Source organism: Scyliorhinus torazame, chromosome 7 (assembly GCF_047496885.1).
Source record: "Scyliorhinus torazame isolate Kashiwa2021f chromosome 7, sScyTor2.1, whole genome shotgun sequence".
Taxonomy (NCBI): domain Eukaryota; kingdom Metazoa; phylum Chordata; class Chondrichthyes; order Carcharhiniformes; family Scyliorhinidae; genus Scyliorhinus; species Scyliorhinus torazame.
The window spans coordinates 181,161,018-181,187,605 of record NC_092713.1 but is presented as its reverse complement, the minus strand read 5'-3'; the positions used below and the strand labels follow the sequence as shown (position 1 = coordinate 181,187,605).

Sequence of the window (26,588 nt, the reverse complement as noted above, 5' to 3'; positions counted from 1 at the left end):
GATCCTCGATGACCGATGGATTCGATGGAACATGTTTGACCTCCATGGCAGCTGAAAACAACCGGTAACTTACATGATAACTGGAAACATTTTAAACAAATGTTCCAAATATATATGGCAGCTAATGATTTTAACACGGCCTCTGAAGACAAAAAAAAGCACTGCTACTAGCAATAGTAGATAGAGAGATCTATAACTTCTTTTAAAAAAATATATATTTTATTAAACTTTTTCGATCAAAAAGAATTTTCCATTTTTACAGCTTAGTAACAAAATATACGTTGATCGTTATTTAAATAATATATTAAACTAACAACAAGTGCAGAAAAAAAAAGAAATAATAATATAGAAGAAGTAAATATAAACAACTAGCATAGAAAAAAAAAGAAAAGAACAAAAAAAAACAAACAAACATGGAATAAACCCTCCCCCCCACCCACACACCCTGGGTTGCTGCTGCTGTCTTTCCTGTTTTCCATTATCGCTCCACAAGATAGTCAAGGAACGGTTGCCACCGCCTGGTGAACACCTGAGCCGAACCTCTTAGTGCATATTTTATTCGCTCCAATTTTATAAATCCTGCCATGTCGTTTATCCAGGCCTCCACGCCCGGGGGTTTCGCTTCTTTCCACATAAGTAGAATCCTTCGCCGGGCTACTAGGGACGCAAAGGCCAAAACGTCGGCCTCTCTCGCCTCCTGCACTCCCGGCTCTTCTGCGACCCCAAATATAGCTAACCCCCAGCCTGGTTTGACCCGGACCCCCACCACCTTTGAAATCACTCTTGCCACACCCACCCAGAACTCATGCAATGCCGAACATGACCAAAACATGTGGGTGTGGTTCGCCGAGCTTCCCGCGCACTCCCACACCCCAAAAAACCTGCTCAGTCTTGCTCCCGTCATATGCGCCCTGTGTAGAACCTTGAATTGGATCAGGCTAAGCCTGGCACACGAGGACGAGGAATTTACCCTACTTGGGGCAGCTGCCCACAGCCCCTCCTCAATCTCTTCCCCCAGCTCCTCCTCCCATTTACCCTTCAGCTCCTCTAGCATCGTCGCTCCCTCGTCTCTCATCTCCCTGTGTATATCAGACACTTTACCTTCACCAACCCATGCCCCCGAAATCACTCTATCCTGGATCCCTTGCGTCGGGAGCTGCGGAAATTCCCTCACCTGTTGCCTCGTAAATGCCCTCACTTGCATATATCGGAAAGCATTCCCTGGTGGCAACTTGTATTTTTCTACCAATGCTCACAGACTCGCAAATGTCCCGTCCACGAACAAGTCCTTCAACTTCCGGAGTCAGGAGGTCATGTTGCAGCTGTACAGAACTCTGGTACGGCCGCATTTGGAGTATTGCGTACAGTTCTGGTCACCGCATTATAGGAAGGACGTGGAGGCTTTGGAGCGGGTGCAGAGGAGATTTACCAGGATGTTGCCTGGTATGGAGGGAAAATCTTATGAGGAAAGGCTGATGGACTTGAGGTTGTTTTCGTTGGAGAGAAGAAGGTTAAGAGGAGACTTAATAGAGGCATACAAAATGAACAGGTGGTTGGATAGGGTGGACAGTGAGAGTCTTCTCCCGCGGATGGAAATGGCTGGCACGAGGGGACATAGCTTTAAACTGAGGGGTAATAGATATAGGACAGAGGTCAGAGGTAGGTTCTTTACGCAAAGAGTAGTGAGGCCGTGGAATGCCCTACCTGCTACAGTAGTGAACTCGCCAACATTGAGGGCATTTAAAAGTTTATTGGATAAACATATGGATGATAATGGCATAGTGTAGGTTAGATGGCTTTTGTTTCGGTGCAACATCGTGGGCCGAAGGGCCTGTACTGCGCTGTATTGTTCTATGTTCTAACTTACTAATTCCTGCTCGCTGCCAGGATTGAAATCCCCCATCTATCCTCCCCGGGATGAACCTGTGATTGTTCCTTATCGGGGACCACACCGAGGCACCCGTCACTCCCCTATGTCGTCTCCACTGCCCCCAGATCTTCAGAGTCGCCACCACCACTGGGTTTGTGGTGTATCTTTTCGGGGAGAACGGTAACGGCGCCGTCGCCAGTGCTTTTAGACTTGTTCCCTTACAGGATGCCATCTCCAGCCTTTTCCACGCCGCCCCTTCTTCTTCCCTCATCCACTTACATATCATAGACACGTTGGCGGCCCAATAATAGTCACTCAGACTCGGCAGTGCCAGTCCCCCTCTGTCCCTACTGCGCTGCAGGAAACCCTCTTTACCCTCGGGGTCTTCCCAGCCCACACATAGTTCATAATACTCCTGTCTACTTTCTTGAAAAAGGCCTTTGTAATCAGTATGGGGAGGCACTGAAACACGAAAAGAAACCTCGGGAGGACCACCATTTTAACCGCCTGTACTCTACCCGCCAATGACGGGCACCATGTCCCACCTCTTAAAGTCCTCCTCCATCTGCTCTACCAGTCGCGTCAAGTTAAGTTTATGCAAGGTTCCCCAGTTCCTGGCCACCTGAATCCCTAGATATTGAAAATCCCTTGCTACTCTCCTCAGCGGCAGATCGTCTATCCCCCTGCCCTGTTCCCCGGGGTGCATCACAAAAAGTTCACTCTTTCCCATATTCAATTTATATCCCGAGAACTCTCCAAACTCCCTGAGTATCTGCATTACCTCTGGCATCCCCTCCACTGGGTCCGCCACATATAGCAGCAAATCGTCTGCATATAATGACACCCGATGTTCCTCTCCTCCTCTGAGACTCCCCTCCACTTCTTAGAGTCCCTCAGCGCTATGGCCAATAGCTCGATTGCCAACGCGAACAGTAACGGGGACAGGGCACACCCCTGTCATGTGCCCCTATGTAATCGGAAATAGTCCGATCGTTGCCTATTTGTAACCACGCTTGCCACCGGGGCCCCGTACAGGAGCCGAACCCATCTGATGAACCCCTCTCCAAATCCAAATCTCAGCACCTCCCATAGGTAGTCCCACTCCACTCTATCAAATGCCTTCTCTGCATCCATCTCCACCACTATCTCCGCCTCCCCCTCCAGTGGGGGCATCATCATCACCCCCAGCAACCTTAGTATATTGGCATTCAATTGTCTCCCTTTAACAAACCCTGTCTGGTCGTCATGTACCACCCCTGGGACACAGTCCTCTATCCTTGTCGCCATCACTTTGGCCAGCAACTTGGCATCTACATTTAGGAGGGAGATGGCCTGTATGACCCGCACTGCAGCGGGTCTTTGTCTCGTTTCAGGATCAACGATATCGTCGCCTCCGACATTGTCGGGGATAGTGTCCCCCTTTCCTTAGCCTCATTGAAGGTTCTCGTCAGAAGTGGGGCCAGTAGGTCCACATATTTCCTGTAAAATTCCACCGGGAACCCATCTGGTCCCGGGGCCTTTCCTGCTTGCATGTTCCCAATTCCTTTAATCACCTCCTCCACCTCAATCTGCGCTCCCAGACCTGCCACCTCCTGCTCCTCCACCCTCGGGAACTCCAGCTGGTCCAGAAAGTGTATCATTCCCTCTTTCCCCTCCGGGGGTTGGGACTTGTACAGCCTCTCATAAAATGACTTAAACACCCCGTTCACCCTCCCCGCTCTCTGCTCCATCCTTCCCTCCCCGTCCCTAACTCCTCCGATCTCTCTCGCCGCCCCCCTCTTCCTAAGTTGTTGGGCCAACAATCGGCTCGCCTTTTCCCCGTATTCGTATTGTATTCCCTGTGCCTTCCTCCACTGCGTCTCCGCCTTACCCGTGGTCAGCAGGTCAAACTCCGTCTGTAGTCTCTGTCTTTCCCTGTATAGCCCTTCATCCGGGGCCTCCGCATATTGCCTATCCACCCTCAGAATCTCCCCAATCAATCTCTCCCTTTACCCTCTTGTTTCCCCTTGTGGGCTCTTATGGAAATCAGCTCCCCGCTAACCACCGCCTTCAGCGCCTCCCATACTACTCCTACCTGGACCTCTCCATCATCATTGACCTCTAGGTATCTTTCAATACATCCCCTCACCCTTCCACATACCCCCTCGTCCGCCAGTAGTCCCATGTCTAATCTCCGAAGTGGGCGCTGCTCCTTCTCCTCTCCTAGATCCAGATCCACCCAATGTGGGGCGTGATCTGAAAAGGCTATAGCCGAATATTCCGTTCCTGCCACTTTCTGGATCAGCGCCCGTCCTAGGACAAAAAAGTCTATCCGGGAGTATACTTTATGGACGTGGGAGAAGAAGGAAAACTCTTTACTCATCGGTCTGGCAAATCTCCAAGGATCTACTCCTCCCATCTGTTCCATAAATCCCTTAAGCACCTTGGCCGCTGCCGGCCTTCTCCCGGTCCTGGATCTAGACCGGTCCAGCCCTGGGTCCAGCACCGTGTTGAAGTCCCCCCCCCATTGCCAAATTTCCCATCTCCAGGTCCGGGATGAGTCCCAACATACACTTCATAAAACCCGCGTCATCCCAGTTCGGGGCATATACATTCACCAGCACCACCGCCTCACCTTGCAATCTGCCACTCACCATCACGTACCTGCCCCCACTGTCCACCACTATGGTCTTAGCCTCAAACGATACCCGTTTCCCCACCAGTATTGCCACCCCTCTATTTTTCGCAGCTAAGCCTGAGTGGAATACCTGTCCCACCCATCCTTTCCTTAATCTGACCTGATCCGCCAATTTCAGGTGCGTCTCCTGAAGCATAACAACATCCGCCTTCAGTCTCTTTAGGTGCACAAATACCCTTGCCCTCTTAATCGGCCCATTCAAACCTCTCACGTTCCACGTGATCAACCGGGTTGGGGGGCCCTTTACCCCCCCCCCTCATCGACTAGCCATCCCCTTTTTTAGCCAGCTCCTCACCCGGGTCCCACGCACCCGTTTGTCCCCCAGACGGCGCCCTCCCGTCCCGACCATCCCATCCCGTATCAGCTCCCCTTTACCCTCAGCAGCAGCAACCCAGTTAATCCCCCCCCCCGCTAGATTCCCTTCTAGCTTGATTGCTCCCCCCATATTGCTTCCAGGAGTCAGCAAACTCTGGCTGACCTCGGCTTCCCCCGTTTATCCTTGGCCTACCTGCGTGTGAGGCCCCCTTCCTTCCTGCGTCCATTTTTCCCGCCGCAATTTCCATAGCACGGGAAAGAACCCGCGCTTCCCTCTCGGCCCCGCCCCTAGTGGCGCAGCTCCCTTATTCCCCTTCCCTGTCCCCTTCCCCACCGGCGCCCACATTTCTTCGTGTGTGTCCCCCCCTGGGGGGGGGGGGGGGGGGGGGAGAAAAAATTCTCCCGTCTAACATTTTTACAGATTAGCCCTCCCTCTCCCCCTTTTGCATTTCTTTGCCACCACCTCGCTACCTCTTTCCAAACATCAATTCCTCAAATCTAGTCCAACTTCTCTTCTTGAATAAATGTCCATGCCTCCTCTGCCGTCTCGAAGTAGTGGTGTTTGCCCTGGTGTGTAACCCACAGTCTTGCCGGCTGCAGCATTCCGAATTTTACTTTCTTCCTGTGGAGCACCGCCTTGGCCCGATTAAAACTCGCCCTCCTTCTCGCCATCTCCGCACTCCAATCTTGATACATGCGGATCACCACGTTCTCCCACCTGCTACTCCGTGTCTTCTTAGCCCATCTCAGGACCATCTCCCTGTCCTTGTAGCGGTGGAACCTCACCACTATTGCTCGCGGTGTTTCCCCTGCCTTTGGTCTTCTCACGAGGACCCGGTATGCTCCCTCCACTTCCAGGGGGCCCGTCGGGGCCTCAGCTCCCATTAAAGTATGGAGCATCGTACTCACATTCGCCCCAACATCAGCTCCCTCTATCCCTTCGGGAAGACCCAAAATCCTTAGATTCTTCCTCCTCGAGTTCTCCAGGGCTTCCAGCCTTTCTATGCACCTCTTATGACGTGCCTCGTGTGTCTCCGTCTTCACCACCAAACCCTGTATCTCGTCTTCGTTCTCAGCTGCCTTTGCCTTCACTCCACGGAGCTCCATCGCCTGGATCTTTTGCGTCTCCTTCAATCCCTCGATTGCCAGCAACATCGGCGCCAGCACCTCTTTCTTGAGCTCCTCCACACATCGTCGGAGGAACTCCTGCTGTTCCTGGCCCCATACCATCTGGGCTCCCTCAGCCACCATCTTGCTTCTCCCTTCTCTTCCCTACCGCTGCTCCAGAGGATCCTCCGCAATCTGGCCACTACGATCGCTTCTTTCCATCCACACCCGGGGGGACTCCTTCCTTTGTCACCTCACACTGGGTTTGGCCGTAAAAAAATTCCGTTGGGGCTCCCGATAAGAGTCCAAAAGTCCGTTAAAACGGGAGGTGCCGAAACGTGCGGCTTAGCTGGTCATCGCTGCAACTGGAACCTCGATCTATAACTCCTTTAATTACTTGGAAGCTGAAGACAGAACTTAGCTGAAAGTGATACTCGAAAAATTTGAAGATCACTGTAACTCGTGCAATTATGCTGCTTTAAGACATTCAATGCTCAGAGACCAAATTGCATAGGGAATAAGTGATGTGGATCTCAGACAATCATTATTAAAACAGAAAGGTTTAACGCTGGAAATCGCGATTGAAAAGTGCATATCGCAAGAAAATATAATAATGAGTACCTTGAGCTTTCACAAACAAAGAACGCCGAAAAAGTTCTCCACGAGGCTGAGTCACTTAAAATGGTGTCCCTGTGTTCAAACCAACTTCTTCATCGTGGTGCCTCTATTTCAAAACTGTCCGCACATGCGCACATCAACAAAAGACGTAAACCGGCAAAATTCCATTCTGTGCATGCGCAGAAAACCAAAGCCACGCATGCGCAGTTGAGAATAGATGCATTGGGCTAAGATCGCTTGCGCGTGCCAGTTGAAGAAAAAGCGCACAACACCCGATGGTCGATTTACGCATGTGCAATCGATTAGTACGCATGACGTCACGAGCGTCATGTTGTCAGAAGATACAGAAACCAAAAAATTTAACCCCAAAAGGCACAACATTGCCTGAACTTCAACCAGCAGTTGAAAATAACTTCCGCAGTACCCTGGAACAAGCAGTTTGCAGCATCCAAAGTGAAGAGCAAATTAACAGATCCACAACTAAAGAAGATGATTTGTTAACTCAAAGTGACGAGCATAATAACAAATCCGAAACCAAAGAAGATGATTTGTTTATTGAAGAATATTACTCAGACATGGCTGAGTTATTCGGATATGATGATCATAGCGTCTTGTGAGAGTACCTTTAAAAAATGGGTGTTTTTTATAGAATAACTGTAGTGGGTGTACCTTTAAGAAATGGGTGTTTATTATTGCAGTGATGTCAGAGTATGGGTAGAGCTAGGCTGTCTGTCAGCTTTTAGTTTCACTTTGTGAAAAAGCTTGGGTGTGTTTGTTTTTTTGGTTTTGTTTCAGTGTTGGAGCTGCAGTCAGCCATAAAGGTGTAATGTTGTTTCTCCCTGCCATGTAAAGACTATTTTTTGATCATTTGGTGAGTTCAGAGTGATAACTGTTCTCAGTAGTGAATTTAAACCTTATGTGCTTCTATTAAAAGGTTTTTTTAAAAGTCTATCTATTGGATTGGCTTAGTGAACTTAAAGACAGTGAGGTGTGAGCATATTGTGGTTGTTTTTCAGGTGTTTTTCAGTTTAAGTAGGGAGTGTGTTGTGGACAATGGGTCTTTCAGAGACTCTGAAGTTTTTGGGGGTGGAGACGGTCAGACGCAGTACCTTCCCAACAGCGACTAAAAGCAGACTGTTAGATTTGGCAAAAACATTGCAGTTAACATTACATAACATTTTTCTCAAAGTGAAACTAAAAGCTGACAAAATGCGAAAAGATGAGGTAATTATGGCGATGGCTAAGCAGTAAAAGTTGCCTGAGATACAGTTTGACTCATTAGAAATGGCAAAAATTCAGTTACAAATTATACAAATGGAACATGAGAAAGAATTAAAGCAGCTTTAAAACAAAAGAGATAGAGAGGGAAATGAAAGAGGTAGAGAGGAAAAAGAAAGAGAGAGAGAGTTTGGACTTCTGGAAATGGCCATGAAACATGACGGTCAGTTAAAATTGGCGGATTTAAAGGGAAATGTACAGTTTGAGGATAGTGATGAGGATAGTGAGAAAGAGCGTCAAAGTCGAAGGCTTGGTGGGGATCTATTTAAATATGTCCAAGCATTGCCAAGGTTTGATGAGAAGGAGGTAGAAGCCTTTTTCATTTCATTTGAGAAGGTAGCTAAACAAATGAAATGGCCACAGGAGGTGTGGGTATTACTGATTCAAACAAAGCTGGTAGGTAGGGCTAGTGAAGTATTTGCATCACTACCGGAGGAGGTATCTGGGACGTATGAGGAGGTGAAAAAGTCCATCTTGGTTCATATGAACTAGTGCCTGAAGCCTACAGACAAAGGTTTAGAAATTTAAGGAAAGAATTTGGTCAAACATACATGGAGTTTGAAAGGATCAATCAGAGTAATTTTGATAGGTGGATAAGGGCTTTGAAAATAGACCAAACGTATGAAGCTCTCAGAGAAATTATAATTTCGGAGGAGTTTAAAAGTTCAATTACTGATGTAGTGAGAACTCATGTGGAAGAGAAGAGGGTTAAAACTGCGAGGTTAGCAGCAGAAATGTCAGATGATTATGAATTAGTTCACAAATCAAAGCTTGGTTTCCGACATCAGTTTCAGCCTGTGAGGGATAGAAACTGATGACATGAGAAATACTCAAGTGGTAGAAGCAAAGGTGATCTGATGGGAGATAATAAAGAGAGTGTACCTCAGATTAAAAAAGAAATCCAGGAGGGTGGAAAATAAATGAAAAGTTTCAAATGTTTTCACTGCAATAAACTAGGCCATGTAAAGTCACAGTGTTGGTGGTTGAAGAAAAGCACTGGGAAGGCTGATATGGTAAAACAGAATAAGACAGTGGGGTTTGTTAAAGTGGTAAAGGAAAGCCCAAGTGAAGTGAAGGAGGTGCAAAAGATTGTACAGCCTGATCAAGAGGTGATTGATAAGAAGGTGCCAGATCTCTTTAAAGAATTTACTTGTGTGGGTAAAGTTTACTCATGTGTATCAGGAGGAGCAGGTGAAGAAGTTACAATTTTAAGAGATACAGGAGCTAGTCAATCTTTAATGGTAAGAGATGAGGAGTTACGTAGTTTGTGAAGAATATTGCCAGAAAAGGTGGTAATATGTGGAATTCAGGGTGAGAGGAGCAGTGTTCCATTATATAAGGTACGGTTGGAAAGTCCAGTGAAGAGTGGTGAAGTGGTAGTAGGTGTAATAAAGAAACTATCTTGTCCAGGAATACAGTTTATCTTGGGTATTGATACAACTGGATCGCAGGTGGGAGTGATGTAACTCCCTACTGTGGTTGATAAGCCAGTGGGAAATCAGACAACTGAAGTGTTGAAGAACGAATATCCTGGGATTTTTCCGGATTGTGTCGTAACAAGGTTGCAAAGTCACAGGTTAAGACAAGAGGAGAAATCAGAAGATCAAGGTGAAGTGCCATTATCAGAAACGACTTTTGATCAGATGGTTGAAAAAGAACAAGAACAGATGGAGGATGAGGCAGATATCTTTAGTTCAGGAAAATTGGCGGAGTTACAACAGAAAGATGTAGAAATAAAACGGATGTATCAGAAAGCATACACGGAAGTGGAATCTGAGTGTATACCAGAGCGTTATTACCGTAAAAGTGATGTCTTGATGAGAAAATGGAGACCTTTACATATGCAGGCGGATGAAAAGTGGACAGAAGTTCAACAAGTAGTATTGCCGGTAGGGTATAGAAAGGAGGTATTGCGAGTTGCACATGAGGTACCAGTGGGCGGTCATTTGGGAGTAAGGAAAACACAAGCTAAAATCCAAAAACGTTTTTATTGGCCTGGACTACATAAAGATGTAGTTATATTTTGTCAATCATGTCACACATGTCAAGTGATAGGGATACCTCAAGCGGTGATAAAACCAGCACCTTTAATACCCATTCCAGCATTTGAGGAACGTTTTACAAGGGTCCTAATTGATTGCGTAGGACCGCTTCCTAAAACAAAAAGTGGGAATCAATATCTTTTGACGAGAATGGATGTGACTACTAGGTTTCCAGAGGCCATTGCAGTACGTAATATTACAGTTTAAAAAGGTTGTGGAGGAGTGACTTAAATTCTTTACTAGATATGGACTACCCACAGAAATACAATCGGATCAAGGATCAAATTTTACCTCAAGGTTATTTAAAGAAGTTATGGATAGCTTCGGAATAAAACAATTTAAATCAACTGCGTACCATCCAGAATCGCAGGGAGCGTTGGAAAGCTGGTATCAGACATTAAAGACAATGTTGAGGGCTTATTGTCACGATTATCCAGAGGATTGGGATAAAGGAATTCCATTCATACTGTTTGCAATTAGGGATGCACCTAATGAGTCATACAAATTCAGTCCTTTTGAACTAATTTTTGGTCATGAGGTAAGAGGACCACTTAAATTGATTGAGGAAAAATTGGTGAGTGAGAAATCGGAAATTATATTATTGGATTACGTGTCAAATTTTAGGGAATGATTCAATCGAGCAGGTGAATTGGCTAGACAGCATTTAAAAGTTGCACAAAATGTGATGAAACGGGTAACAGATAAGAAATCCAAAGTTCGTAGTTTTGCCAGTGGAGATAAAGTTTTAGTATTGTTACCAGTAGTAGGTGAACCTTTAAAAGCAAGGTTTTGTGGACCTTATCAGATTGAAAGGAAATTAAGTGAGGTGAATTATGTGGTAAAAACACCAGATAGAAGGAAAACTCACCGAGTGTGTCATGTGAATATGCTGAAAAGGTACTTTGAAAGGGAAGGCGAGAAAAAGGAGGAGGTTTTAATGATTCTAACTCAAAGTGACGAACCAAATCCAGATGACTGTGAATTTGACACACCTCAAATTAAATTGGAAAACGAGGATGTTCTTAAAAATTTGGATAAATTGTTGAGTTATCTTCCAGAGGAAAAACGGACTGACCTGAAAGAGTTATTGGTATCATATGGGCAAGTTTGTAGAGATAAATTGGGAAGTACTAAAATGGCTATACATGATGTAGATGTGGGAAATGCTGTTCCAATCAAACAAAATCCATATAGACTTAACCCTTTAAAATTGGCACAGGTTAACAAAAAGATTGAGAGTATACTTAAAAATGGCATAATTGAAGTGGGTTGCAGCCAATGGAGCTCACCCATAGTGATGGGACCTAAACCAGATGGTACCCAACGGTTATGTGTGGACTATAGAAAGATTGTAAGAAGTCTTACAACACCATGTTAAAGTCCAACAGGTTTGTTTCGATGTCACTAGCTTTCGGAGCGCTGCTCCTTCCTCAGGTGAATGAAGAGGTATGTTCCAGAAACACATATATAGACAAATTCAAAGATGCCAAACAATGCTTGGAATGCGACCATTAGCAGGTGATTAAATCTTTACAGATCCAGAGATGGGGTAACCCCAGGTTAAAGAGGTGTGAATTACATCAAGCCAGGACAGTTGGTAGGATTTCGCAGGCCAGATGGTGGGGGATGAATGTAATGTGACATGAATCCCAGGTCCCGGTTGAGGCCGCACTCATGTGTGCGGAACTTGACTATAAGTTTCTGCTCGGCGATTCTGCGTTGTTGCGCGTCCTGAAGGCCGCCTTGGAGAACGCTTACCCGGAGATCAGAGGCTGAATGCCCTTGACTGCTGAAGTGTTCTCCAACTGGAAGGGAACATTCCTGCCTGGTGATTGTTGCGCGATGTCCGTTCATTCGTTGTCGCAGCAGTCATTAAGAAATGAAATGAAATTAATTATAACTTGCTACAACTTGCAGGAGTAGCAGATTTAGTATCCAATAATGTAAAGATCCAGGGATGTAACATATCCCCATGTCCAGCAGGAAACAGGTCCTAACACAAAAGATTACAAAGACCTATGACATGCTGCCTGGAGAAGACCAGACTCCTCCCTGTCAACAGGGACCCAGGTTGCTGGGCAGGAATCACAGCAGGCCGCATCCGCTCCTGCTGTATCGTCTGGGGAACCAGCTAGACGTAGCATATGGGCCCGTAAGGCGAGGAATTTAGACACTATTTAAGTTGTCACGGGTGAAGGGCACAGTATAGTTATAGGAGCTAGGGCACAAATCTGTATATATTCATTCACATTAAACACCTGTTGCCACTGTTACAACCTGCCTCAGTACTGTGTCAGATGGGTGTGAGGGGTGTGCTGGGCTGGGCTGGCCCGTGGGGGGGTGGGGGGGAGGCGAGGGATGATGGAGATGGACGGATGTTGGGGGAAATGGGCGGACCCTCTGGGTGGCCTGTGTGATGATATGCATAATGTAAATTTGTACATAATGTTCTGTACACCCTCTGACCAGTAGGTGGCATTGTAAACCCATCATGTCACCATGTGATCTCGAGTTGGGAGTTGGTCGTGCTGAGAGATAGACGTATTTGCAGTAGTTCCATAATAGTTACTTAGCGTTAGTTGTTGTTTATTTTTTATTTATCCTAGTTATCTTACCACGCAGTTGTTCTACAATAAACGATATTAAATTATATGATCCGTAGTTCATCATTCACTGCGGCCAGTCTACAGAACATGACAGCCTGGGCTCTGCCACCCCAGGGATCTGATGGCACCGTGTGATGGAATGGCCAGCTCACATGTAGGGGTCACCCTGGTAGACTGTGGAAAATGCTACCATGTGCATGAGTCAAATGTTGCCATACAATGCGGAGTACCAGAGCTCATCACAGAGTGGATTGTCACCATCCTCCCATCCCCTGGACCAGACCTGCTGTTACTGCCAACCCAGGGCCCCCATCCCGTAGAGCGGCAGGTATGTATCGTGGAGGACGTTGCAGGCGGGGGGTGGCCGAGCTGGGGGTGGGGTAGGGAGTTAAGAGGTTTGCGGTTGGGATGCAGTGTCCGTGCCCCTGGCCAGCACCTCCCACCCCCATTCGGTGAACCTGGAGGCGATCAGAGCATTCCGTGTGCGTTGGCCCTGGCGCACACATCGTGCAGCCAACCCTGCCTGTCTGGGCTCCATGTCCTGCTCCCCTCCCCCGCATCCTCTTCGTCGGATGAGGCCTGCCATTCCTCTTCCTCCTCCAACACCACCCCTCTGCTGTGGAGGATGCAGAAGGCTGCCACGATGCGGGTGACCCTCTCAGCATCATACTGGGGGGCACCTCCAGAGTGGTCCAGGCACCTGAACCGCATCTTCAGGAGCCCAAAGCACTGGTTGATCATGCTCCTGGTCGCTGCATGGGCTTTGTTGTAGCGGGTCTCCGCGTCGGCCTGTGGCGTCATCATCCATGGCTGCAGTGGATAATCCCTGTCACCCAGGAGCCAGCTGGGGGGGCATCTTGAACATGTCGCGAATCGTCGAGTGTGCAAGGATGAAGGCATTGTGAACACTGCCCAGGTATCGGGCACAGATGTATATGATGTGCAGCTGATGGTCACATATCAGCTGCACGTTCATCGAGTGGAACTCCTTTTGGTTGGGGTAGAGAGGCCTGTTATCTGCAGATGCTTGCAGGGGTCATGCATCCCGTCGATCATACCCTGGATCTGGAGCATCCCGGTGATGGCGGCAAATGCCGTTGCCCAGGCACACTGGCAGGTTCGGTCCACATTGAAGTGGATGTATTGAGCCGCCTGGGCATACAGGGCCTCCGTGATGGCCCGGATGCACTTGTGCACTGAGGTCTGCGAGATCTCGGACAGGTCCCCACTCGGTGCCTGGAAAGACCTTGTCACGTAAAGGTTCAGGACGACAGTCACCTTGAGAGCCACAGGAAGCGTGTGTCCTCCCCCATACCCTCGCAGTGCCAGGTTGCCATCATCTGGCAGATATGGCGCACTGTCTCTCTGCTCAGCCGGAGTCTTCGGCATTCCCGGTCCGGCAGGTCCTCGAATGACAGGCGTTGCAGGTACACACGAGGCCTCATGCGGTGCCTCCTTTGTACCTCCTCCTCGGCCTGCTGGGCAGTCGGTTCTCCAACCTGGGCGGCTGCCACCTGTCCCTATGCTGCACGTTCCGTTGCTGCCCACTCTGCTGCTGCACACTCTGCTGCTGCAGCTTCCTCCTCCTCGAGCAGTGCCCGCTCATACAGCCGCAGGGCTGCGGCGACTAGCAGGAAGGCCACCATTGTTGGTTGAATTCCAATATCCATTGTCTGTAGGGGATGAAAGGCCAATGTGTTAGCATTGGTGTGTCCCTCCCATGCCCGGCCAGGTCCATTGGGTGACATGGTGGCCCCAGTTCGGCACTGCGGGCTCTACCCCTGCATGTCTCTCCCCCCCCCCCCCCCCCCCCCCCCCACACCCTTGGCACCGTTGGCAGATGGCACCGTGGGGGCTTCTGGCCCTGGTGCCCGTCCCTAATGCCACCTGGCACTCCGCTCGCCAGGGTTATGGACCGCGGCCCCTGTAGCGGCTGCTGTAGGTTTTGCCCTGTGTGGGCCATTGTTGGGTGGCGGCTGATTGTGTTTGGGGGGGGTGGGGGAGCCCATACAGCCGGTGTCACTCTGCAGAACCAGGGGCCAAGGTGGGTGGTTAGTGGGTGTGCAGCAAGATGGTCACCATCAAGGCGGTCCATGCCTGGGCACTGACCCAGTCCCGTGGGGGGCCACCCCGACCACCCGGCCTGTTCCCTCATCAGCCCCCCATCCCCCGGCCTTGGTAGGGCCCCTCCTACCCCAGCCAGCCCGGCCAGTGTCCGTCCCAGCAGCCCGCAGTCGCTCCTCTCCATGTCCTACCTCCTCTCTCTCCCCCTCAGCAGCCACCACGCCGGTTTCACGATTCTTGAAAGCCACAAGTGAACTGCGCTGTCAGGAACTCGGCCCGTTGGAGGAGGAGAATCACGGAGGCCCCGGAGAATACCAGGTTGGGCCCGCTAATAATGTGCAAACGGTGTTTACTGTACGTGCACCCGGAATGCTTTGGTGCTGCTGTCAAGGTGACGGAGAATTGCGATTTGGCGACAAATTGGCACGAGCCGCGATTTTGGCGTCGGAGCCTATTCTCCACCCAATTGCGTCGGCAAACTGAGAATCCCGCCCATGATGTTGAAGATTAATTCACTGACTTTAATCATTAGGTGAGGCCGTTAAACCGTTTGCACTGAGAGCCTAGGGATTACTCTTCTTGCATTGGCCATAAAATGTGCACCCATTTCTTTTTCACAGTTTATCTGAAGGGCCTTTGGATAAAGGGCATAGAACATAGAAAATACAGCACAGAACAGGCCCTTCGGCCCACGATGTTGTGCCGAACTTTTGTCCGAGATTAACAACAAATGAATCTACACCCCAGCATTCTACCGTAATCCATGTACCTATCCAATAGCCGCTTGAAGATCTCTAATGTTTCCGACTCAAATACTTCCACAGGCAGTGCATTCCATGCCCCCACTACTCTCTGGGTAAAGAACCTACCTCTGACATCCCCCCTATATCTTTCATCATTCACCTTAAATTTATGTCCCCTTGTAACGGTTTGTTCTACCTGAGGAAAAAGTCTCTGACTGTCTACTCTATCTATTCCCCTGATCATCTTATAAACCTCTATCAAGTCTCCCCTCATCCTTCTCCGTTCTAATGAGAAAAGGCCTAGCACCCTTAACCTTTCCTCCTAAGACCTACTCTCCATTCCAGGCAACATCCTGGTAAATATCCTTTGCACCTTTTCAAAAGCTTCCACATCCTTCTTAAAATTGGCGACCAGAACTGCACACAGTACTCCAAATGTAGCCTTACCAAGGTTTTGTGCAGCTGCATTATCACCTCATAGTTCTTAAATTCAATCCCTCTGCAAATGAACGCTAGCACACCATAGGCCTTCTTCACAGCTCTATCCACTTGAGTGGCAACTTTCAAAGATCTATGAACATAGACCTCAAGATCTCTCTGCTCCTTCACATTGCCAAGAACCCTACCGTTAACCCTGTATTTCACATTCATATTTGTCCTTCCAAAATGGACAACCTCACACTTTTCAGGGTTAAACTCCATCTGCCACTTCTCAGCCCAGCTCTGCATCCTATCTATGTCTCTTTGTAGCCGACAACAGCCCTTCTCACTATCCACAACTCCACCAATCTTCGTATCGTCTGCAAATTTACTGACCCACCCTTCAACTCCCTCATCAAAGTCATTAATGAAAATCACAAACAGCAGAGGACCCAGAACTGATCCCTGCAGTACGCCACTGGTAACTGGGCTCCAGGCTGAATATTTGCCATCCACCACCACTTCTATCGGTTAGCCAGTTCATTATCCAACTGGCCAAATTTCCCACTATCCAATGCCTTCTTACTTTCTGCATAAGCCTGACATGGGGAATCTTATCAAATGCCTTACTAAAATCCATGTACACTACATCCACTGCTTGACCTTCATCCACGTGCTTGGTCACCTCCTCAAAGAATTCAATAAGACTTGTGAGGCAAGACCTACCCCTCACAAATCCGTGCTGACTATCCCTAATCAAGCAGTGTCTTTCCAGATGCTCAGAAATCCTATCCCTCAGTATCCTTCCCATTACTTTGCCTACCACCGAAGTAAGACTAACTGGCCAGTAATTCCCAGGGTTATCCCTATTCCCTTTTTTGAACAGGGGCACGACATTCGCCACTCTCCAATTCCCTGGCATATCTCCTCTTCTCCACTTCCTGCACCAAAGCCTCCTGTGTATTTGAGCCTTGATGTGAACTCTCTGTCCTGTTTCCCCCATTAGTCACCGTTCTCTCTGCTCAGAATGCCTTGCCCAGCCAATTCCAGCATCTTTTCCAGCCAAAATGCACTTCTCCTCCAAGAGTTGCAAGTTGGCTTTAAATAGCCCAACCTAGCTTTAAATGGTACTGGCTTTGCACAAACTTGAGCCCCTGCTGAGACATGCAACACTTTCAGAGTCACACTTGGCTCTGGGCATTAGGCAGCTTCTATCTAAATCCACAGTCTGCACAAAGTTTATAAGCTACCTGCAACGGAAGAAACAGGCATGGAGTCATTGCACAATACGATCCCCATACTATTTGCACGGGCTATCCAATTTTGCTCCCTACATTTTCAAACAGCGCCTTAGAAAACTTTGCAAAAATAATTACATGCCGTAACAAAGTCCAATGCATAATTGGATCTGCCTGACTATCTTTGTATGGCTTTTTCCACTCATGCCCATTGAATACAACATTCCTAACACACAAAACTGCTAAATTGCCCTTCCAATTTAGTGCCCAAAATTGCCCTCAGTGTTGGGTGGGGTTACTGGGTTATGGGGATAGGGTGGAGGTGTGGGCTTGGGTAGGGTGCTCTTTCCAAGAGCCGGTGCAGACTCGATGGGCCGAATGGCCTTCTTCTGCACTGTAAATTCTATGAAATCTATGAAAACTATAAACAGATATTTAAAATGGTATTATACTTCAGATTGGTGAGACACACTACTTGGTACTCTAAAGCAAAATAACCCATATGTGAAAGTTTTTCACATGCATTTCACATGGAAAGATGTTACTTCTTACCATAAGTAACATCTGGACCACTGCAAGAAAAAAGGAAATATAACATGTTAAAAATTTTGGACTACAGTTGTGCAACTCCTTGACGCAGAACAATATAAAATGGGAGAATTCCTCTGAATTACTTACAAGCTGAACATATTCAATAAAACTTTGAATTTCTGTGAATGTTTCAGAAATAGTCAAACTAATTAGGAAATTGGCTTTTCAGTCACTGTAATCTGACTTAATTCTGTACAGCACTGAAAAATTAATTAATAAGAAGGTTTATTTTGTTTCGTAGTTGTGTCTTTACTTGCCTACTGGATACACGGCTATGCCTTTGCTTTTGGAGATCAAGAAAGAATTATTGGAAATAAGAATTTCTTTACTTTTGGAAATGTCAACTTTTCACACTTCTTTTTTAATTATGCAAGATGTTCTATTGTAACCACTATCGTATCAGGAGCTATTACACAAAGAACAGAGCCAATTGGTTACGTTATATCCAGCTACATTTTGGCAGGTAGTGTACATATTTTTTATGGCTATGCATCTATTGAAGTTTTAATGGACAGCAGAGATTATATTGCTTGCACATTTTAAAGAATGCAGCAAGATTGGTACCAACTCAATACCTTGCATTTGTGAATAACAACTAGATATTGGACTAGCAAAAATTATGCATTAACATGTATTGAGTTGTTCAATTGCAAAGAATACAGGGCTGTATTCTCCGTTGGTAGGATCCTCCGCTTTGCCGGCAGCGCACTCATGCCCGCGGATTTCCCAACAGCATGGTGGTGCCCACAACGGGAAACCCCATTGGCCGGCTGGCGAGATGGAGGGTCCCGCTGCCGGCGGGGGTGCGCCACACCAGAAAACGAGTACGAAGGGGTGGAGAATCCCACCCACAGTTTTAGCTGGCTACTGAATATATTTGATTTCCTTTTTTTGAAGACGCTCCTTATTTTTCTCTAAAATCAAGAAAATCACAGCGTTTATCAACATTGTAAATAATTTTTGTGCGGCAGGCAAAATCTGTGCTTTGAAACTTGAACGATGTTTCCTGGTTCTAGTGAGTCCATAGTATACGAATGTAAACGTGGCCAATTTTACAGGACCAGCTTATTTGACTAACTGGCATAAACTCATTGAGCTGTTCTCTCTGGCTTTTGCCAGTGGAGCGTGTTCAGCATCTAGACAGCAGTTTACATTTTAAATTAAATGGCTTCGTATGGGATCAAATATTGTTTGATCTTTTATAAAGAAAATTAATTATGTTTACCAGGCTTTTCCAGAGCTGTGCGAAGTAATGGGTACAAGGCCAGAATGGGGTGAAATAAAACCAACGGGGCAATACATTCCATCCCATGGAAAACTAATGAAGACCAGTGCAGCACATGGAAAACAAAGTAGGCATGCTACTGCATGCGATCAGTTGGTACCTTATTTTGTACTTGATTGTACCATCCTGAAGAAAATATACCTTTGCTTGCCAGGAGATGATGGCCTTGCTCAATGCTATTTTCAATACTTGGGTACATGCTCAGTATTCTTGGGAACCGAGCATCCCAAAAAAATCCTGGGCTGGATTCTCCATCGGCGGGTTCCTCCGTTGTGTTGGCAGTGCACCAACGCCCGCATGTTTCCCGGCGAGGTGGGGTGGCCACAATGGGAAATCCCATTGGAAGGTGGCGGGAATGGAGAACCCTGCTGCCGGCGAGGGCGCGCTGCCCAGGAATACTCGGCTGGCGGACTGGAGAATCCTGCACTTTGTGCTTTGGAAAGTTGAACTCCCATTTTCACAGAGATGGAGATGAACATGCTGCCCCATGCACACAAAGCCTTTGTTGATGGCCTGATTCATATATGGGCAGCCAAATGACTGATTTGGCATTTGTTATAGTGGCTTGGAATGATCCAAAGATGTGCCTGTTGACCTGTTGTCTGCAGATCATCTCCAAAATGGTGCCCACCTATGGAGTGGTTCATGAGTGAAACTGAGTTTGAGGCAGTAGGTGGTCATGGGGTAAGGACAAGAGAGCACATAACACGTGAGAAACATTGGTGCTGCCTACTCAAAAACTGCTGTTCCTTCTGAAGGAGTGAGAGTGAAATAGTGAGAGGAAAATTCTGGCATCTGTGTCTGGTTTATTGTTCACGTACTCTGTGAGCACTAAGTTAATTAATAGTCACATTTTAAATTTGCTTTGTTATAGGATTTGTTTATCCAATTGTTTCTCGATCCTTTTGGCATCAGTCAGGTCTTTTTTATCTAATTCTTCCAGTTGAGGCAAGTAAAATGCTAAACTCCTAAAATTTGAATGTATACGTAATTGTTAGGCCACTTAACAATTAGAAAATTATTTTATTATAGGTTGCATTGTACAAATTAAAAATTACAAATGTTCACCCCTTCAGCATCAAAAGTAGCAATGCTGTCCAAGTGTGACATAGTCATAGAATCAGACAGCACAGAAAAGGCCCTTTGACCCATCGCCTCTGCACTGGTCAAAAACAACCATCTGACCATTGTAATCCCATTTTCCAGCATTTGATATCTGTTACGTATTGGATTACATAACATAGTGTTGTTTGCTGTGGTTAATGCAATGTCACCTGTTGATTTGGCTCCTGCTTGTTGGTGTAATTTAGATAAACAAAACATGCAGAATTTTCACTGCATATGACACCCTGGGCAAGTGCGTGGTCAATTCCAGCCCACTCAGCCTGGAATCACAACACAATTGAATTAAGCAATAATACTCAAAGAGAAATACCCAAAGTCTTTGGCCCTTGGCTGCCCAATAATTACAGTCACCAGGTTTGTAAATGTAAACACAGTTACCCTTTATTAATAAGAACTATAAAGAAATATGCAGCATATACAGCTGGTTAACTGTTATCTAATTCCCCGCTTTAACTTGTTCCCCACCCTCTCCATGAATCATTAAATGGTTTCAAGAGGAGACAGATATACTTCTGATGAAAACAAACATATTAAAGGGATTTGGGGAACCAGCAGGGTGGTGGATTTGAGATTAGCCATCATCTGATAGAATGGCAGAGCAGGCTGGAAGGGCTGAATAACCTACTACTGCTCCTAATTCCTATGTTCCTATGTAGCAATTAGACAAAATCACCATTTCCTCTTTATTGGCAAGCTAAATGTTTAAACTGCCTGCAGCATAATTGGGCATGGTTTTTATGTAACGGCAGCCTATTCAAATTGGGAGGATGACTCCTATCAAATAGTCCAATATAGCTTATTGAACTGCAGATGTGCCCAGAACCATGGGCCAGTGCAATTTATGTTGTATCATTATCAGAAAATCAGGCTTCAAGTGTTTTCTTATGCTTTTACTGTCAGGATCTTTGAAATAACTAATATGTTCTATAACTACCACAATATATCCTTAACTAGTTGATCCATTTTATTTTGTAAGGATTATGCTGGAAGTGGAGTGGTATTCTTAGTCGGTGGCACAGCAGCACTGATTGCATCATTTGTCACAAATGCGTATGTTGCCCGCTGTGCAACACCTATCATCAATCAAGGCTATAGTTTACCTGTAAGTCAAGGAAAAGTAATACATTTTTAAACACTGAAATTGTTGGTAACATGCAACGTTAGAAGTTAAATCTATTTAACTTACTGTATTTAAAGGTCCTTATTTGCTTCATGTTTTTACCTTCCAACCCTCTTGGATTACTCTGTGATGGAGTATTATTTGCTCATATCCCAAATTAGGGGCTGGTTTAGCACAGGGCTAAATCGCTGGCTTTGAAAGCAGACCAAGACAGGCCAGCAGCACGGTTCAATTCCTGCACCAGCCTCCCCAAACAGGCGTTGGAATGTGGCGACTAGGGGCTTTCCACAGTAACATTATTTGAAGCCAACTTGTAACAGTAACATCATTTGAAGCGATTTTAATTTAATTTAATTTCAAATCCCTTGGGATAAATAGGGCCAGTTGTTTTAACGGCGTTGGCCAATTCCTGCAGGATCTGATGCAAGGATCATCTCCGATTCAGATGGTAAATCTTGACCCGTTAACTTTGAGTTCCTAACAAAGAAGGAAAAAAGGTTAAGAGGAGATTTGACAGAGGTATTCAAAATCATGAGGGGTATAGGCAGCGAGTAGATGGGGGAAACTGTTCCTTTGGCAGAAGGTACAAGCACCAGATAAATGAAAAGTAAATGGCAAAAGAAGCATTGGCGACATGAGGAAATGTTTTTCATGTAGCAAATGGTTAGGATCTGCAATGCACTGCCTGAGAGCATGGTAGAGGCACATTCAATTGAGGCTTTCAAAGGGATATTCGATTATTTGGAAAAACTAATTTGCAGGGCTATAAGGTGAAGACAAGGGTGTGGCATTAATGAGGTGAATTGCTTTTTTGGAGAGCCAGCACAGACATGACATGCCAAATGGCTTCCTTCTGTACTTTGACCATTCTGTGTCAGCAGAAATTCCATTGGGGGCATACTCAGTCAGCTTCTGTAACTTAGGTGGAAACCCTAGATAGACCATAAATGAAAATTCCAGCAAAGCCACAGGCCCTGATGTTCATTCCACTATCCATGTCAGAATAAAGACAAGAGATTTAAAAATGGCAGATGGGATCTGATTCTAGGATTCTTGCCCTCATTCCCATCATGCTGGATGTTTATGGCTCCAGGATAAAGTAATGGGTAGTAAGCTCGTATTCCGTAATCATGCTTGCTGACTCTACCCACTATTTTCATAGAGTTGGGACTATTTTGATAGATGATTTGCTTCACAGAATATCAGGGGCTGGATTCTCCGCCGGCGGGATGCTCCGTTTTGCCGGCAACCCAAGGGTTTCCTGATGGCGTGGGGCTGCCCCACAATGGGAAACCCCATTGACCAGCCGGCGTAACGGAGCATCCCGCCGGCATGCTGAAACAGAAATGTGGCGCGGCGGGAAGGAGAATCCAGCCCCAGAGGTGTTACGAACTATGGGGAAACCCAAGTCCCAAATTGGAAGGAGAGAAAAGTCACTTACGCCTGGAATTGGGTGGCACATAGCACTATTGCTTCACAGCGCCAAGGCCCCAGGTTCGATTCCGGCTTGGGTCACTGTCTGTGTGGACTTTGCATGTTCTCTCCATGTCTGCGTGGGTTTCCTCCCGCTTCTCCGGTTTCCTCCCACAAGTCCCGATAGACTGTTAGGTAATTTGGACATTCTGAATTATCCCTCCGCGTACCCGAACAGGCACTGGAATGTGGCAACGAGAGGCTTTTCACAGTAACTTCATTGAAGTGTTAATGTATGCCTACTTGTGACAATAAAGATTATTATTATTAATTCTTTCATTGACATGCTTGAAATATAAGACAAAAAGTGTACTTTTGGTTTCAATAGTTAGATGCTATATTGTTAGTTAGACGTGTTTTACTCCAGTGATTGATTATAACAATCTGTCCTGCAGACAAAAGTAAGAAGTCTTGCAACACCAGGTGAAAGTCCAACAGGCTTGTTTCGAATCACTAGCTTTCGGTGCGCAGCTCCTTCACCTGATGAAGGAGCTGCGATCTGAAAGCTAGTGATTCAAAACAAACCTGTTGGACTTTAACCTTGTGTTGTGAGACTTCTTACTGTGCCCACCCCAGTCCAACACCGGCATCTTCACATCATGGCTGCAAACAAAAGTTTACTAATACCTTGACCATCATTGTGTAAGTGTTAATACATGTTACAGTACTTTTTTCCCAATGGAGAAAGCACATAATGAATCAAAACTGTAGAAAAACGTGCTGGGAGACTTTTCTGTGATCCTTTGGACTGAGATTTCAATGACCGGCAATCTTTAGTTCTGAAAAAAATGGCCTTTTCTGTTGAATATTAAAATAAATCTGATATACTCCATTGATTGACAGGAAATATGCTTTGAAGTGAAAATGAAACAGCAGTTGCAACTTAAAAAAGGCCACTTGGTGTTTAATATTTTATGGATTCCATTGTTGACATTTCCCAAGAACTATTTAACTCAACAGAGGGGAAGTGTTTACATTTTGTTCGAAAGTTTTGAGAGGTTATTAAAGGATTATGTGTCTATCTTGTATGTAAAGTGTTTGTTTTTATAGCAGATTGACCACGTGAAGTGATATTCATTTTTGAATGGGATTTATGGATTACGTTTTTTCAGTTTGAAATGTATTTGGATATGACAGTTTAATTAGATTGTTGGATGTTTATATCTTTAAATTTCCATTTCAAATATTCCCTGAGCTCTGCCAATGGTAGATACTGACTGGGTTATGGAGAATACCATAAAAAGATATGGAGTGGATATGGAATTTATAGGGACATGGAGTGGGAATGGGATATATGGAAGTGGCAGGGCGTTATGGAAGGTATGGCGTATGGAGATGACGTGGGGGTATTGACTATGGTGGTTCGTCCTTATTGCCTTGCCCTATGTTTGTGGATTGATGCCTATTAAGCTATGTGCAACCAATTGTCTCTCTCTAGTGGGAAGAGATGTCTATGGTCCTTTGTGCGCTACAGCTAATTACCTAATCTTGTGGGTACCTGAGTCTGATATTGGACCCTGAAATAAAAAAAAAATTCCTCCATATAAGCATGACTCAATTTGATCCAAAAAAGTTCAATTCCCCCATATAAGACTCCTCAATTTGATCCAAAATTTGTAATTTTCTTCCTATGTTAAGAGAAATTTTCAGTCAACTACAATGCAAAAATGAAACTACATGGTTAACATTCTGAAGATCTAGACCATAGATCCGAATTATAGGAAGCCTCTTCCATCATAAGGGATCATTATCAAGTGAAATTTAAAGTAAAAGACAAGGAGCTGGATTTTCCGTCCCGCCGCTCTATATTTCTGTTTCACCCCGCCGACGAGATGCTCTGTTACGCCGGCTGGTCAATGGAGTTTCCCATTGTGGGGCAACCCCACGCCATTGGGAAACCCCCGGGCTGCCGGCAAAATGGAGCATCCCGCCAGCGGAGAATCCAACCCAAGATATACATATATGGTGACTTGTTCCTTTTTTTTTTAAAGCTTGCAGTCCTTGGAGCTTTTATGCAAATAATTGGCTCCTTAGGCTTTGTTGTTGGTGCACAAGGTCACATTACAGAGTCTGGAGATGGTCAGTTGGCCAGTCTTGCTGTGGTCAATACTCTGCTATCAACAGGATCTGCAGGTCTATATGGTTTGTTTTTCCTGAGAATGAGGAGAGACACCTACAGTATGCCACGATTTATTAATTCAGCACTAACTGGAATGGTAAGTATTCATATGTTTCAACTGAGACAAATATATTCATTACATGGTGTGTAGAATGTACAGGGCTAACAAAGACCAAAATAAGCAAAACATAGATCATAGAATTTATAGTGCAAAAGGAGGACAGTCAGTCCATTGGGTCTGCACTGGCCCTTGGAAATACCACCCTACTTAAGCCCATGCCTGCACCCTATCCCTGTAACCCAGTAACCCCCCCCCTAACCTCTTTGTACACTAAGGCAACTTAGCATGGCCAATCCACCTAACCTGCACATCTTTTGACTGTGGGCGGAAACCGGAGCACCCGGACGAAACCCACACAGACACGGGGAGGACGTGCAGACTCTGCACAGACAGTGACTCAGCTGAGAATCAAACCTGGGATCCTGCCATTGTGTAGCAACTGTGCTGCCCCTTTTTTTTTCGGTTTTATTTACAGGAACAGGGGTATATTTTTCCTGAACCACAAAAAATCAACCCAGGAAGGCACAAAAATGTTGAACCCGCTTTGTAGAATGAAGGTGAGGCTGCAGGACAGGGATGAAAGACCCTTTATCCTACAGGAGATCAAATTATTACATTAGAACATAGAACATAGACCGATACAGCGCAGTACAGGCCCTTCGGCCCACGATGTTGCACCGAAACAAAAGCCATCTAACCTACACTATGCCATTATCATTCATATGTTTATCCAATAAACTTTTAAATGCCCTCAATGTTGGCGAGTTCACTACTGTAGCAGGTAGGGCATTCCACGGCCTCACTACTCTTTGCGTAAAGAACCTACCTCTGACCTCTGTCCTATATCTATTACCCCTCAGTTTAAAGCTATGTCCCCTTGTGCCAGCCATTTCCATCCGCGGGAGAAGGCTCTCACTGTCCACCCTATCCAACCCCCTGAGCATTTTGTATGCCTCTATTAAGTCTCCTCTTAACCTTCTTCTCTCCAACGAAAACAACCTCAAGTCCATCAGCCTTTCCTCATAAGATTTTCCCTCCATACCAGGCAACATCCTGGTAAATCTCCTCTGCACCCGCTCCAAAGCCTCCACGTCCTTCCTATAATGCGGTGACCAGAACTGTACGCAATACTCCAAATGCGGCCGTACCAGAGTTCTGTACAGCTGCAACATGACCTCCTGACTCCGGAACTCAATCCCTCTACCAATAAAGGCCAACACTCCATAGGCCTTCTTCACAATCCTATCAACCTGGGTGGCAACTTTCAGGGATCTATGTACATGGACACCTAGATCCCTCTGCTCATCCACACTTCCAAGAACTTTACCATTAGCCAAATATTCCGCATTCCTGTTATTCCTTCCAAAGTGAATCACCTCAACTTCTCTACATTAAACTCCATTTGCCACCTCTCAGCCCAGCTCTGCAGCTTATCTATATCCCTCTGTAACCTGCTACATCCTTCCACACTATCGACAACACCACTGACTTTAGTATCGTCTGCAAATTTACTCACCCACCCTTCTGCGCCTTCCTCTAGGTCATTGATAAAAATGACAAACAGCAACGGCCCCAGAACAGATCCTTGTGGTACTCCACTTGTAACTGAACTCCATTCTGAACATTTCCCATCAACCACCACCCTCTGTCTTCTTTCAGCTAGCCAATTTCTGATCCACATCTCTAAATCACCCTCAATCCCCAGCCTCCGTATTTTCTGCAATAGCCTACCGTGGGGAACCTTATCAAACGCTTTGCTGAAATCCATATACACCACATCAACTGCTCTACCCTCATCTACCTGTTCAGTCACCTTCTCAAAGAACTCAATAAGGT

At 46.0% G+C, this 26,588-nt stretch overlaps 1 protein-coding gene and 1 long non-coding RNA gene across 2 annotated transcripts in view; both read left to right on the top strand.

Annotated features, from left to right (window-relative positions):
• Positions 1-17,868, top strand: part of LOC140427419 (uncharacterized) — a 106,695-nt gene extending 88,827 nt beyond the window's left edge. The window contains exon 3 of the long non-coding RNA XR_011948479.1: positions 17,811-17,868. This is a non-coding gene — a long non-coding RNA (uncharacterized lncRNA). The remainder of the gene's footprint in view (positions 1-17,810) is intronic.
• A 79-nt stretch (positions 17,869-17,947) lies between these two features.
• Positions 17,948-26,588, top strand: part of LOC140427372 (putative ammonium transporter 1) — a gene marked incomplete at its 5' end in the record, with an annotated part of 149,111 nt that continues 140,470 nt past the window's right edge. The window contains 4 exons of the mRNA XM_072512919.1: positions 17,948-18,032; positions 19,729-19,802; positions 20,956-21,081; positions 24,564-24,788. Coding sequence (XP_072369020.1) covers positions 17,948-18,032; positions 19,729-19,802; positions 20,956-21,081; positions 24,564-24,788 — 510 coding nt within the window. The remainder of the gene's footprint in view (positions 18,033-19,728; positions 19,803-20,955; positions 21,082-24,563; positions 24,789-26,588) is intronic.